Genomic DNA, 15521 nt, shown 5'->3' with positions numbered 1-15521 from the left:
CCTGTACATACAAGCTGCTGCCACGGGATTGACTGGAATTGCCCGATCACTAAAACCAGCTTTAATGGCTCAATCCTTTTAAAAATCCGCTGACGAGTGCCTTTAATACGGTTTTAATGCGATACAATAGCTGTGTTCGGGAACTCAAAATTTTGTGTAAATTTGCACAAATTTTTAATGGAAGTCGTTCGCGTACTTTATTTGCCAGCAGAAGAGAGTGCGAAAGAGAGCAAACTTTGACAGTTAGAAAATAGAGAACTTACAAATTTCTACTGGGACCTTTTGCCAGCAGAAATTTACAACTTTGAACAGATGTTTTGTAAAGATCACCTGTTTTATGAAAGCAGCCTTTACATGAAAATACAAAAGCTAACGGCAAAATGGATCAAAAAGACAGGTAAAAAAGAATATAAATATTGTTCATTGGTAATTATTAAATTTGTTTCATTTTTATGTACTTTTAATGAAGATTCATGGCATCAGCTCTAGTGTTCAGGTACAGAAAACTCGACAAGTGAAGTTGTAATTTTACCTCAAGTCATTTGTTCTACGTTAGAAGGTCAGTGCAAAATCTGCGGAATTATTTGGAAAATCTTGAAAAATTAAAACATTGTATCCTTCCAGACACCAAGGAAAGAGCAATTGCCGATTTCTTAAGTGTTTTGATGGAATCATCCTCATCGGAGAGCTACGATGAAACCAATACTGTTCCTTTGAATTTGTTAAGGAGGGACGATGCTGCCATGGGATTGAGAGGGTCTAGCTGGGCAGTTAAACAAATGACGCATAGTGTGATTGGAAGAAATTAGCGCAAATTAGTCTGCTAGATATCTTCAATGATAACAAAGTGTCCGTAGCCGCCACATGACTAAATAGAAAGCTCCCTTAGCCTCACATTAGTGGTCGTAGCAATTTATCTACCCACAATATTCAAAAGCATTAGATGGTTAGTCCAAGGTATCTTTGTCAGCACAACAAGTGTACTTTTGTATACGGTGAGGGCATGTTAAGCAGTTGTAGTCCTATGTAGACTTCGAAATGCATGCTGATGCTCGGATGCTCGAATGAAAATTATCCAACAAGAGGAGCGGGAAGAGTAGTCCCCCATGCGTCTTGGCTGCTGATGAGAGAAGGGAGATCGGTATATACGACTCTCCCTTGCTCGTGTCCTTTTCAGGTTGCATTGGCGGGATCAGACTCCAAGCATCGGGTATTATAATGGTGTTCAGATAGGTTGAGGGTAGTTGTAAGGTAATCGACTCCAGGCAGACACAGATTCTTCAGCATCAGTGTAGGGATTATGTCTGGAACCAGCACTTTGCGCGACTTGGCGCTACGGATGATGCACGGTTGTTGTTGTAGCAATGTGTTGTACACTGAAAGACTCCATTGGGCAAATGAAAGACTCCATTGGGTCCATGAAAGACTCCATCGGGCCAATGCGGTAGGTACAACCGGCTGCCATCGAATTACACGGTAATTTGTGATGGCTGTCCAGCGGCACGAAGATCAAATGGCTCTCCTTCTAGCCTTTTCACTCTCGGGTCAATCGACGTTTATCTAATGAAAATACCTCACAAGTATTGCCAGCATTTTTTTATTCTTAGAAAAAATTGTTTTCCAAGCAAGCAAATGAAAAACAAACCAAAACAAAAATTAGCTGTTTTTCTGCACATTTTCAAATTTTCACTGGAATTCGTTACGTACTTTTGCTGGCAAATTTTTTAAAGAGAGTAAAATGGTTCTTTCTCCTGCAAATTTTTACTGGAAAAGTACGCGAACGGACCTAATGAAAGATGCTGGCTTTTCTTCCAAGCAATCAAATCTTATAGTTATAGAAGGAGCTTGCCAAGGGTCGCTACCAGCACATGCAAGTATTTGGCTACAACAACATACAACAAGTAAGAGAGTTCTAAGAGTGGAGATCGAATTTTTCGAGTTCTTTGCGCGGTATCTCTTTTTAGGCAAACAAAGAATATTGAATAAGAACTATTATGCTATTGGAGCTACATCAAGTTATAGCCCGATTCGGACCATACATGAATTGAATGCTGAACATTGTAGAAGTTATTGTATAATAATTCACTCCATTCGGATAAGAGTTGCGCTTTGTACGGGCTCAAGAGGCAAAATCGGGAGATCGGTTTATATGGGAGCTGTATCAAGCTATTGATCGGTTCAGTCCATATTAGACACGTATGTTGAAGGTAATGAGGGAAGCCGTTGTACTGCCAAATCGGATGAAAATTGCGCCCTCTTGAGGCTCAAAAAGACAAGATCCCAGTTTGGTTTATCTGACAGCTATATCAGGCTATGTACCGATTTGCGCCATACTTAGCACAGTTATTGGAAGTCACAAAAAACACTTCTTGCCAAACTTTAGACAAATCGGATGAGAATTGCGCTCTCTATTGGCTCAAGAAGTCAAGATCCAAGATCGGTTTATATGGCAGCTATATCAAAACATGGACCGATTTGAACCATACTAAGTACAGTAGTTGGATGGCAGCTACATCAAAACATGGACCGATATAGCCCATTTACAATCCCAACACAAATAAAAAGTATTTGTGCAAAATTTCAAGTGCATCGAAAGTTATCGTGCTTTCGCCAGACAGACGGACGGACGGACGGACATGACTAGATCGACTTAAAATGATATGACGATCAATAAAATATATACCTTATGGGATCTCAGATGCATATTTCGAGGTTTTACAAACTGAATGACGAAATTAGTATAACTACGGTGGAGGGTATAAAAAAAAAGCAACAACTGGAATATTAATTTTAAGCCAATCATGGATATAGAAAACGTGTGCGGCTGGATAAAAAGCCGCTGAGTAAAAGGTTTCTGGAATGAATAAGTAGACATAAAAGAGCCCGTTGGATTTAACTGCAATATTACAGCACAGGTAAGGGGTGATTTGATTTCGTACATCATTAAATTGTCAATGCTTATAATCTCTCATATTTTGACAGTTGGGCACGATAAGGTTAACCCACAACTACTTAAAGCTGAATCTTTATCTATGTGATACATCAATCATGCAGAACTCCAGGTCAACCGGTTGGGTATTGATAAGGTATGTCTGAAAAATTGTGTTTAGCCATAATCCCAGAGAAGAAAAATTGCATTTAGCCATAACGTTAAGACTAATGGCACAATTAGTGCTCGACGGTCTCTAAATCCTCATCATCCCCAAAAAATCAGTGTCAAGCGCCATTTTAGTTCAAATCACCCTATTAGTATCCCGAGGTTATGCCACTGCAATCTTAAACTCAGCATTAGCCTAGGTTCGACGCGCGTAATTAGGTTAACTAAGGGGGTCGATTATAGATGGTCGCGCAACTATATTAGCGTTGCCAAGAGATAAAACCATGTTATAAAAATTAGTACAAATTTGGAAATCTTTCTTAGTTGCATTTAAGTACGAAACTCTGAAAATATTTGGTCTCCTCACTTACAAGCAACATGTGCAACACATTCTCCATGACACATCATGACCCAAACTACTAACATGAGAAAACGGATGAGCTGCAGTTTTTGTTTGCCTTTTATAGCCACCACCGAGTTAGGGTGTATTCATTTGGCTAATGGGTTGGGTGCTTCCTGATATGCGGTTCATGCGCCGCCTTCCGGGGGCAACTGTTGTGGTAGGCCGGAGAATTTATGGAATGCTGTGTCTCTCGAAAAGTCTACATGTCCCTGGATTGTGATTTTATTGGACGGCATGGGAAATGGAAGGGGCAGGGATTTTGCTGTCTGAGGGTGGAGTTGAATTTACTGGCCTGTGATGCGCCTTATTCTCGGCAGGGACATATGAAGTGCTTAACATTTTTTTTTTTATACCCTACACTATAGGAGGCCACCGTAACGCAGAGGTTAGCATGTCCGGTTATGACGCTGAAAGCCTAGGTTTGAATCCTGGCGGGACCAGAAAAAATTTTTAACGGTGGTTTTCCTCTCCTAGTGCTGGCAACATTTGTGAGGTTCTATGCCATGTAAAACTTCTCTCCAAAGTGGTGTCGCACTGCGGCTCGCCGTTCGGACTCGGTTATAAAAAGGAGGCCCCTTATCATTGAGCTTAAAACTTGAATCGGACTGTACTCATTGATATGTGAGAAGTTTACCCCTGTTTCTTAGTGGAATGTTCATGGGAAAATTTTGCTTTTTGCAAAAAGGAGACGAATTAGACCCATTGATAAGTATACCGATCGGCTTAGAATCACTTCCTGATTCGATTTAGCTATGTCCGTCTGTCTGTTTAAGTATTTTTGTATCTAGTTACTGCCGATCTTTACAAAACTTGGCATTAGGTGTTTTATTTTATGTCTTCATATGTGTGCAAAATTTCAAAAAAATCGATCCAGATTTAGATATAGCTTCCATATATATCTTTCATCTGAAATGGCCTTTGTAGCTCGTAGTCGCCACAATTTTGGTCTAATCTTTACAAAATTTAGCATGAGGTGTTTTATTTGATGTCCTCATATGTGTGCAAAATTTCAAAAAAATCGGTCCAGATTTGGATATAGCTCCCATATATATCTTTCATCCGAAATGTCTTTGAAGCCCGTAGTCGCCACAATTTCGGTCCTATCTTTACAAAATATAGCACGAGAAGTTTTATATGATGTCCCCATAGGTGTGCAAAATTTCATAAAAATCGGTTCAGATTTAGATATAACTCCCATATATAACTTTAAGCCGATGTGGCTTTTGAAACCCGTAGTCGCCACAGTTTTAGTCCTATCTTTACAAAATATAGCACGAGACTGGTGAACGGCGCTTCAAAAATCCACCTACTGCTCAATACTTAACCGGATCCAAAGGATGGCTTCTTTGTGCATCACCATTGAATCCCTTTAGAACGTATTTCTGAACACAAAAACCGCCCTCGACTGTCGCAGCGAGATGGCTGAACAGTTCAAAATTCACCTGATCTGGGTGCCGGGCCACAGAGATATTCCAGGGAATTGTAAAGCGGCTGAGCTTGCGAGACTATGAACTACCCTACACATTCTGTGGGTATGCCTCTAGCGACATGTAAGCTAAGTTTTCAGGACCAGGCCCGAAGGGCAACGAATGACAGATGGTCACAAAGAGGGGGCTGTGAGCATTCCAAAACTATGTGGCCTCATCTAGACTTGAAGAGGTCTACTGCTTTGCTGTCATTGGCTAGAAATGACGTCTCAGTCATTGAGTCCGTCAGGACAGGTCACTGTCTTATAGGAAAACATGCTGACAGACTGAAGGTTGCTAGCAACGACTTTTGCAGAAGCTGTAGTGACATCGATGAAGAAGGGACTATAGAACACCTTCTGTGTGTGTCCCGCACCAGCAGCAAGAAGGAGTTCCATTATAGGTTCTCATTTCTTTGAGAACCTGTCTGATTTAGCGGATGTGGATATTCGCAAGTTATTGGGGTTTTTAAAGCGATCTGAATGGTTCAACGGTAGGAACTAGAGTGCTTCTTCTGTTCCTATGGTATCACAATGGACGGAAACGTTTAAGTGAGTCTGATGGTAGACTGCCACTTAAACCTAACCTAACCTAGATAAAGCTCCCATATATATATTTCATCTGATATGACCTTTAAGGCTGTAGTAGCCCCAATTAAGGTCCTATCATAAGAAAATGTTATAAGGTCCTATTCAATATTTCAGTAGGTTTTGCAAAATTAAAGTCTGACCAGATTTCAATATAGGTGGCATGTATTGAAAGTAGTACGTAGACTCGGTGGGATAGGGTATTATATAGTTGGCCCCGCCCGACTTTTGCCTTTCCTTACTTTTTTACGAAAACAATCATTTTTACAAAATATAAGATGAGACTTTATTACACATTTTTTTCTTTAAATAATTTTACAATTTGGCAATGATTTTTATGCAACTAATTTTCTAATTTGTAAAAAAAATTTAAATAATTTTATTTAACGTATTGAAGCTGCTGCGAAATGATGATGGTTTGAGTTGGCAAAATTTTGATGATGCGGATGATTTTGCACAGCCTGCGAAGAGTACTGATTTGAATGTTGCAGATGGTGGCTATGATGAAGATGAGTATTTTGATGCTGCTGAAAGGAGTGCCTAGACCCAGAGGAATGTGTTAATGACAAAGGGGGTGGTGGTGGTGGTGGTGTTAATTGCATGTGCGCCAAATGTTCCATTAGACTGTGACTATGACGTTGATGTTGACTCTGAGTATGCTGATGATGATGATGATGGTGATGATTTTGGCCAGGGCTTTCATAGCCTCCAACTCCCACAGAAGATGAGGTGGAGGTGCTTAAATCGGGCGAAGGTGTTTCCGAATACCAAATAATTTCTTGCTGCTGAGAGTTTGGTGGTGTTGATGACGTTGTTAATAAAGATGTTGAAGATGAAGGCGTCAAAACGTATGCAGGGGTATTGTTATTTTGCTGCTGGTGGTGGTCTACAGGTTCTTGTTGATGTTGCTGATAGTTTGCCGAGTCATAACGAGACTGCTTAACTTCTGAGGGACTCCAACTAGAGGTGGTCGCATTGCCATTGGTGATGGCAATTGAATGGTGTGCCTGAGATCTGCCGCTTGAGGAGTTATGATTATTATTAACCTGATGGTGAAGACCAAATGGCCAATTCTGTAATTGAAGAAATGGAGAATATGGTAATTATTATATTTCATTTATGATAGAAGTAGCTAAGGTATTTGAAATGAATTATTGTAGTGAGACAGAAATTAAAAGCTGTTGTCTGTCATTTGTGGCCTAAAGTCTGCCTCGAGCTTGGCGCTATGCGTGCTGCCATAATTAATAGCCCTTAATAGCAATAAACTCTTCAAAGTTTGAACTTGGTCGATCTGGGCATATTGTAATGAATCGAGAAGAAGAAGAAAGGAAAACAAACGTTTGTTGCTGTCGTGTTACACCATGGAGTGTGCATGTTGTTATAAACATTGGAAGGCAACAAAAGGAATTCATCATCCCACCATTGTCTGGCTGTAGTAGCATGAAACCAAAGCAAATTATCTGTTGATACTTGCCACATGCTAATTACACAGCCACATCCATTGCCTCACACGAGATTGTGGGCCGGCCATAAAGTGTGTGGCGGTTAGTTTTTGGTGGTATTTTCACAGCCTAAACAAATCATCATCGTCATAATCATTCGCTTTAAGTACCAAAACAAATGCCAAACACACAGGCTGGACGCAGAGGAATTGCTTGTTGCATGTTTCCATATGGTCCCCAATGTATGACGTATACATTAGACTATTTGTTTATTTATCTTTTTTTTTCTTGGGGAAATTGTGTTAAAATTAGAGAGGGGGTTTCCTATATTGTGATTGGCAAGTCATGGATAATGCCATTAAATGATTTTTCGATTACTTAAATATAACCTATATTTAGTTGTTAATTGACTAACTAGTCATTTATAGCAACTTATGCGATTGTGAGCTTGTACTAAATCGCACAGCAGTTGTACTTAATCGCATTTTTCAGATATCAATTATGCGATTTTGAGCTTGTTTTTTGAAGAAAACACTCAGGGATTGCAATATAACGCCTTTTTCCGCCATAAACTTCAGTGCCGCATACTCAACTCAAAAAATTTTTGCCCATCAAAAATTGAAAATTTTCATAAGGTTAACCCCTTTGGTAAAAAAAATGCAAAAAAATTAAATTCGAATTTTTAAGAAATGATGTTAATTTAAAGATTCCTCATCGAATTTCGAATCGCGGAATGCTTTTGGATTTCCGTAATTCGAAAAAATGAAGGGTTACAGCGTTTTCGACCTTGAAAATTTCCCTGAATATTTACGGCAAGAATATCGATTTTTGCAATTTTTTCCAAAGGAACATGTGAAGTATTTCTTCAACCAGCACCATTATGGAAAGAATGTTTGCTTACGAATCAAAAGATGCCTTCGGTTTTTAGAAATTCGAAAACACGTAGGAGTTATAGCATTTTCGAACCTAGTATGTCATTAAAAAATGTAATTTAACAATTTTTTCGAAATGTACACAAGGTTTTCTGCAAGTTTGGATCATTATGGAAAGATCTTTACCTTTACGACCTTGAACATTTTCATAAGGTTAACCCCTTGCAAAAAAAATAAAAAATAAAATTGGAAATTTTAAGAAATGCTGTTAACTTTAAGATTCCATTTCGAATCGCGGAATCCTTTTGGATTTTCGAAATTCGAAAAAATGAAGAGGTTACAGCGTTTTCGATCTTTAATATTTTCGGCGAAAAATATCGATTTTTGCGAATTCTTCCAAAGAAAACTGTGAAATATTGCTTCAAAAGATGCCTTCAGTTTTTAGAAATTCGAAAATACGAAGGAGTTACAGCATTTTCAATCTTGGTATATCGTCAAAAAATTGCATTTTACCTATTTTTCTACAATTCCAGAAAGTTTGTTCGTAAGTTAGCACCATTATGGAAAGATCTTTACTATTCCAATCCAATGAAATTGCTGTAACCTCTTAGATTTTCGGACTTCAAAATTTGAAAAACTATATTGGATTGGAATAGTGAAGATCTTTCCATAATGGTACTAACTTGCGAAAAAACTTTCTGGAATTTTCGAAAAGTTGGTAAAATGAAATTTTTTGATGACATACCAAGATTGAAAATGATGTCAATCCTTCGTATTTTCAAATTTCCAAAAATCGAAGGGATCACTTGATTCGGAAGCAAACATTCATTCCGTAATGGTGCTGGTTGAAGCAATACTTCACAGTTTTCTTTAAAAGAATGTGCAAAAATCGATATTTTTTCGCCGTAAATATTCAAGGTCGAGAACGCCGTAACTCCTTATTTTTTTCGAATATCGAAAATCCAATGGCATATCCCGATTCGAAATTCCAAGAAGAATCTTTAAATGAACAGCATTTCTTAAAATTTCAAATTTTTTTTTCCATTTTTTTTAGCAAGGGTTAAGCCGCGTGAAAATTTTCAATTTTTGATGCAAAAAAAATTATTCAGTTGAGTATATTGTAATGAAATTTATGGCAAAAAAATGCGGTTTATCCCAATCCCTGAGTGTTTTCTTAAAAAACCAAGCTCAAAATCGCATAATTGATATCCCAAAAATGCAATGAAATTCTGTGAGTTTGAAATTGTTGCAACTTCCTTAAAATTTCGAACTTCAAACTTTAAAAACATTTTTAGATTTAAAAAGTAAACATCTTTCCATAATGGTGCTAACTTGCGAAAACAATTTCTGGAATTTTCAAATGGCATATTTTTTAATGTTTTTTTTGGTTCTATCCCACTGTGCGACAAACAAAAACAAGCTCAACGCACTCATTCTGTTTCGGCCCTTATAGCCAAGTTGTCTGCCTTATCGTTCCTCTCTTCCCATCGCCAGAAATGACGTTTATTTAATACTTCTTACACTTAAAAGCCGTTCATGACCTTACCACCTTAATGGTAGCATAAGCTACCAGATGTCGATGTCAGAGTTCCACGCAACTGATACAATGTCTCGCAGTCGACTCAGATATCCCATCCGAATCCAAGTCAAGTTAGCTATTGTCGCCTTGGAATGCCCACTCCCATTTTCATTCACTCTCCCATCGCCTGAAGGCTTATAGACGCAGTGGCTGCCTTATGCCTAATATTCATGTTTTTAGGGGCGGACATCATCAATTGGCTCCAGTGGCCTAGTAGGCATTGTTCTCATCGCTCCGCCTATGTCAACACAACACATTCTCTGAACCTGTTTACTGCACTTTTCTCCATCACCGTCCAACAAACGAGGCGTAACATAATTAAGTATTGGTCTAACCAACATCTGTGGTTAAAATATCTATCGATATTTTATATTTTGTCTAAATATCGATTGATATTCTTACAATCCATACTATCGGTAAAGTTAATTATTTTGGATTGTTGAACAAAAATATGCGATTCGACACTGAATGTATTCTTTAAGATACATTGTGTCTATAGAGGGCGCAAATTTCATCCGATTGAGCTAACATTTTGACTGACTGCCGTGACTTTATTTACAGGATTCTTGGTAAGCACATAAGTATGCTAGTTAACCGTCTAAAAGTTTTGATACATTTTCTTTAACATAGCCATTTAAATAAACCAAGGATACCAAGTAAAGGCTATTTTACAAGGGGGCGATTAAAGTTTAAATATGTATATGTATATACATTCCAAAGTCCTTATACATATTTGAAGAATTGTGATGAGTTAAAATTTTCATAAATTTGTTTCTCATGAAATTGGAATAATATTTGCTTTGTGGTTGTTTATTTTGTGAAGGCTGTTAGAATAACACAGAACAAAAAAGTCGAGGAGGACGGACAAAAGCCAAATAGAAAATGTCCCCAAAAAGCCACAGATGAACAACCAAGGCGACAAACAACAAAATGCGCTAAATATGACAAGTACTTCAAACAGTCAAGACTGTCAAAGACTCATTTCAAAAAAGCAAAAAGGAAAATGAAGAGTAACAACAACAACAACCATCATAGCAGCTAAACTAGAAATAATATCTGCATTTAAAAATAAACGTAAAAATACACCTTAAGAGTGAATAACAGAACAACTATACAATGGGGTCCCATCATAACACATATGTATGTACATATTAACGTACATACATGCAATAATGAATATGTATAAATATCATGGACAGATGGACGGACCCTCACAGTCATCGATGAAGACGTACTCTCAAAATTAAGATTTTAATCCCAAAGTACTTGCGGCCAAGATATATTCCGCTAACTGTCATAAATTCTGATAGATATATCATTCACAATCTCATTGGGGATGCTCACGTATTGAGTATTGAGAGGCCACAATCTTTGTATGTATGTGTGATTGTGTGCGCATAGAACAGAGCCATCACTAAAATATCGAATTACAGGAAAATAGTTTGTGGGGAACAACAAAAATATTTTCAAGTTGTCGTCCACATTCAAAAAGGGAGGTGATGGAGCCGGTGGCATTACTGTTGGTGGTGGATTTGTTCTTATTGTAAGTAGTTTCTATTGCGGAACATACTTTTAAAGGTGAGCCAGCAACAAATAAATAAGTCATGCCTTTAATCTGTCGCATATTTACGATGGACTCACAAATATCGGAACCTACAAAATTATCGAAAGTTGCAATACACAGTGGTTACAAAACTTGAAAGAATACAATTTAAAAATTCTAAAAACTATGTCAATTAGTTAATTGGTATATAAATCGAATTATGGGATAATTTGCGGCATGAATTAAAGTACATTTACATTGGCCACTAAATTTGGATTTATGGCCTTTTCGAGACTTAAGTGTAGGTATAACCATACAAAAATAAATCCAATTTTTGCAGAATTTATTTTTAAATCCCAAATAAAAACGATTTCATGGCCGAATAATCGTTTAAAGTACCACAATATGCTACGGTTTTCAAGAATTGTGTATGGATGTGTATGATATGCACATTCATTCATACGCATGTACGCTTGCATACCAAAAACGCAGTGTAAACGGACTTGATTTGTTTTTAGATTTAGTTAAATCCAGATCATAAAAATTTCAATGTAGAGCAATACCGTGAAATCGATGTAGTAGATATAAAACATTTTCTCACCCGATGTTACTCAGATTTGGGACAGATTGAGTTTGAGATATGTTTAACCAGTTTCAGTCTCATTCTGTTTCAAATTTAAAGTCGGTTGAAAATACGCCAAATAATTTACGAAAGAGCACTCAATTTACGAAAGAGCACTATTCTAAAGGGCTGGAATTCGAATGAGGTACATATGCAGAAAAACCGAAACGGTCTTGGAGACAACATACAACTGGACTAAACCTAGGGGTTTGAATTTAAATCTAGAGAGTACTAAAATCTGCTTTTTGAAGAGGAGGACCAGCTTGACCAGTTTGAGGTGACACGATTTCTCAACCGAATACCAGTATGCGACAAGATCAAATACATGGGAATAAATTTGAATGGCGAACTGGACTAGAAGTGTTTCATTCAGAAGCGGTCTTAAAAGTTTCATAGATATTATGCTTTATATAGCCGTAGACTCGAAATTATGACTGAATCCGTGGATAGTCCACTGGCTCTACAGAAGCGTTATTAGGTATGTACTAGCTTACGATGATGAAGTGAAACATGAGGGCATTACAACAGGTGAGCTCGGCACGGGATTTGGTATTTTCAGCTCTGACCTTTGTGGTGTTCATCTAAAGAAGCTCAGCTGGGAGCTAACGGTTGCGTCCATAGGTTGCGGATAGTGAAATGTCGCGAACAATCAGCGGTATTTAGTATAGAGTCTCAGCCGGGCTCTTGCCTTACTAAGTGTCTTTGATACTCAATATGAAGAGGCGAGTTATTACCACCTTTAAATAACTAAATGCCCAAATGCGATCGGTCTTATGGACCGAAACAGGCTTGCTCACTATAGGAGTTTGACGAGGATTGCTACCTCTACATAAAAATATTTGGCTACAACAGCAGCAGGTGAGAGAAAGTTTTGTCTTGGCTTCAAAGATCTGCAGCGGTGTATCGCATTTGAGGTGCACCGCAAAAATGCTTGTCTTTTGGAATGAAAGTTTCAACTCTAACCAACGCCAATAGCTTGCACAACATACATGATTTTGTGGTGATGCTGATGTGTATGTAGTGCTATGAAACAAATGAGCGACGCCTGAGTTGAAACTACCACCGCAAATACTTAATCTCTCGAGCTTCTTGTGTATGCTGAGTGTTTGCCAAAAATGAAGAAAGTACCGCAATTTGCTTTTAAACGCAATAAATAATACATTTCAAAAAAATCTCAGAAAATGATGAAGTTTAGTATTCAGAAATTAATCTTCTTTGCGGTCCGATATCCAAATTTCCCATTTTGCTGGATGGTGCTTAAAATCCCTCCAAAGGTTCACATGAGGTATACAATATCTTCACTGGCTTCGGGAATATTCGACTTTTAGTTTTTATTTGATGAAAATTTTTTTTTCATTCTCGCCTTACTCAAAACACCGTCATGGACAAAGACGATGTTAAAAGCGGTGGTACATGAAGCATGAATGTGAATTAAAGAATATCTATACGATCGCTACTCATGTCAGTGTGCGGAGCATAGCACCGCATCAACTGCGGTGACGATAAATACAAACACCGCATTTTTATGAGTATACCGCAAATCAGAAAAATACTACGCTTGCAGTTCTCTGTTTAGCTTAGGAGGGGCGATTAAAACCTTGTCAACTAGGGCACTGGAGACAATTCTAGATGTTCGATCCATAGACATACAGACTAAGTATGGGGGTGCCATTGCAAGACTTGAGACTTAAGGCGAAAGAGCGATTTTGATTTGACGGAACTCTGGTATTGTCATTGAGTAATTTATTACAAACGGGTGGATTTAAGGTAGAGTGGAAAACATGTCGGAGGTCTACATTGAGAAGAAAGAGGCCGATTCAACTGTCTGGCCATAATGCCGTCCAGTAGATGGCAATTCGGGTAATCACGAATTGCATGATATGGTACACTGATAGAGAAATGGCGGTACTTTTTAACAACAATTTTTAATACCATTTGGTATCAATTCATTTGATATCACTTAAAATATTGTTAAACAAATAAATACAATTTTTTAATACAATTTCAGTACGTAATAACCTGTTAAAATAATCGAAAGCGGTGAAAATGGAAACAGTACAAATTCAAAGGACATTCAACATTAAAAACATGATACTCTTTTGTGTGGAAAACAATGCTTTGTTGATGTATTCATATGAAAACCACTTCTGGAAATCAATGCATATGAAATCAATTGCTGAGTACAAAGAATTGGGGTTGGCCACGGTGTATCATTACTTTTTGTAATATTAATACAAATAAAATTATATTAAATAAAATTGTATTAAAATAAATAAAATAAAATTAGATTAAATTATTTTCAATGGTTTCTTTTGGTTCATTTGGGGGGTGGAATAATCAATAACGGTTTGGTACTAAAACTAAAACCGGTCTGGTGCTAAAACCAATAACAGATTGGTATTAAAACCAATACCAGTTCGTTAACAAGGCTAGTACCCAATGGTACTTATTATTTTATGTTTCATCTATACGGTGTTGCTTTAGTTTCAATACCATATGGTACTGAAATGAGCACGTTGGTATCAAATCTTCTCTGGGTGTATAGTGTCAATACGAGGACCCCAATTGTATGCTTTCTCCTAAACTTTGTGAATGTGAAGCCTTTCATGGCCAGATCCGAATCGTGGCATGATGAGGCTTATATGGACCAAGATTCTCTATGTTCCAGCCTGTATTTGTCAATGATGCATTTTCATCTTAATAACGAACACAACGAACCCAACGGTGCCTGAAGTTCGCAAAACTAAGGAAGTTACAGCAATGCAAACTTACGTTGGTTTTTTTTTTGAATTTTTTGGATATGAATTATGCAAATTTAAAGCAATACTCTAAAGTTTTCAAGGAAATAGGAAAGAGTATTACCTCGTCCAGCACCACTACGGAAAGAGATTTTCTTCACGAATCCAACGGTGTCTTCAGAATTTTGAAATTCACAAAACTAAATATGTTACAGCAATTTCAAACTCACATTGATTTTTTTTGCATTTTTCGGATATTAATTATGCGATTTTGAGCTTGTTTATTGAAGAAAAAACATAGAAGTTGCACTAAACCGAATTTTTTGCCGTAATTTTCAATACTGTATACTCAACTCGAAAAATTTTTTCGCATCAAAAATTGAAAATTTTCACAAAATTTTCAATTTTTTTTTGCTAAAAAAATGCAAAAAAAAATAAAATGTGAAATTTTAAGTAATTTTGTTTATTGTTCGAATCGTCTTCGAATTTCGAACTGCGGAATGCTAGAAAATTTTCGAAATTCGAAAAAATGAAGGAGTTACAGCGTTTTTGAGGTTGGAAACGACCTTGAATTTTTACGCCCAAAAAGTATTGGTTTTTGCGATGTTTTTCACAGAAAACTTTACAGTATTGCTTCATGTAGCACCACTACGGAAAGAGATTTTCCTCACGAATCCAACGGTGTCCTCAGAATTTTGAAATTCGCAAAACTAAATATGTTACAGCAATTTCAAACTCACATTGATTTTTTTTGCATTTTTCGGATATTAATTATGCGATTTTGAGCTTGTTTATTGAAGAAAAAACATAGGAGTTGCACTGAACCGAATTTTTTGCCGTAATTTTCAATACTGTATACTCAACTCGAAAAATTTTTTCGCATCAAAAATTGAAAATTTTCACAAGGGGTTGTTAGCCTTTGCTAAAAAAATGCAAAAAAAATAAAATGTGAAATTTTAAGTAATTTTGTTTATTGTTCGAATCGTCTTCGAATTTCGAACTGCGGAATGCTAGAAAATTTTCGAAATTCGAAAAAATGAAGGAGTTACAGCGTTTTTGAGGTTGGAAACGACCTTGAATTTTTACGCCCAAAAAGTATTGGTTTTTGCGATGTTTTTCAACTAAATATGTTACAGCAATTTCAAACTCACATTGATTTTTTTTGCATTTTT

At 37.1% G+C, this 15521-nt stretch overlaps 1 protein-coding gene and 1 long non-coding RNA gene across 2 annotated transcripts; one reads left to right on the top strand and one right to left on the bottom strand.

The window, feature by feature from the left end:
- Positions 1-5936: 5936 nt before the first annotated feature.
- On the bottom strand, positions 5937-6535 carry LOC131997982 (histidine-rich glycoprotein-like). Its single transcript, XM_059369930.1, has 2 exons — positions 6515-6535; positions 5937-6461 (listed from the first exon to the last, which is right to left on the bottom strand). Exons 1-2 carry the CDS (start codon positions 6533-6535, stop codon positions 5937-5939), a joined length of 546 nt encoding a protein of 181 aa, XP_059225913.1.
- Positions 6536-10850: 4315 nt separating this feature from the next.
- Positions 10851-13907, top strand: LOC131998169 (uncharacterized). Its single transcript, XR_009398627.1, has 2 exons — positions 10851-10989; positions 13620-13907. It is a non-coding gene; the product is annotated as an uncharacterized LOC131998169 (long non-coding RNA).
- Positions 13908-15521: the final 1614 nt, after the last annotated feature.

This window comes from Stomoxys calcitrans, chromosome 5, assembly GCF_963082655.1.
Source record: "Stomoxys calcitrans chromosome 5, idStoCalc2.1, whole genome shotgun sequence".
NCBI lineage: Eukaryota > Metazoa > Arthropoda > Insecta > Diptera > Muscidae > Stomoxys > Stomoxys calcitrans.
The sequence above is the reverse complement of the archived record's forward strand: the minus strand, read 5'-3'. Positions and strand labels throughout refer to the sequence as shown.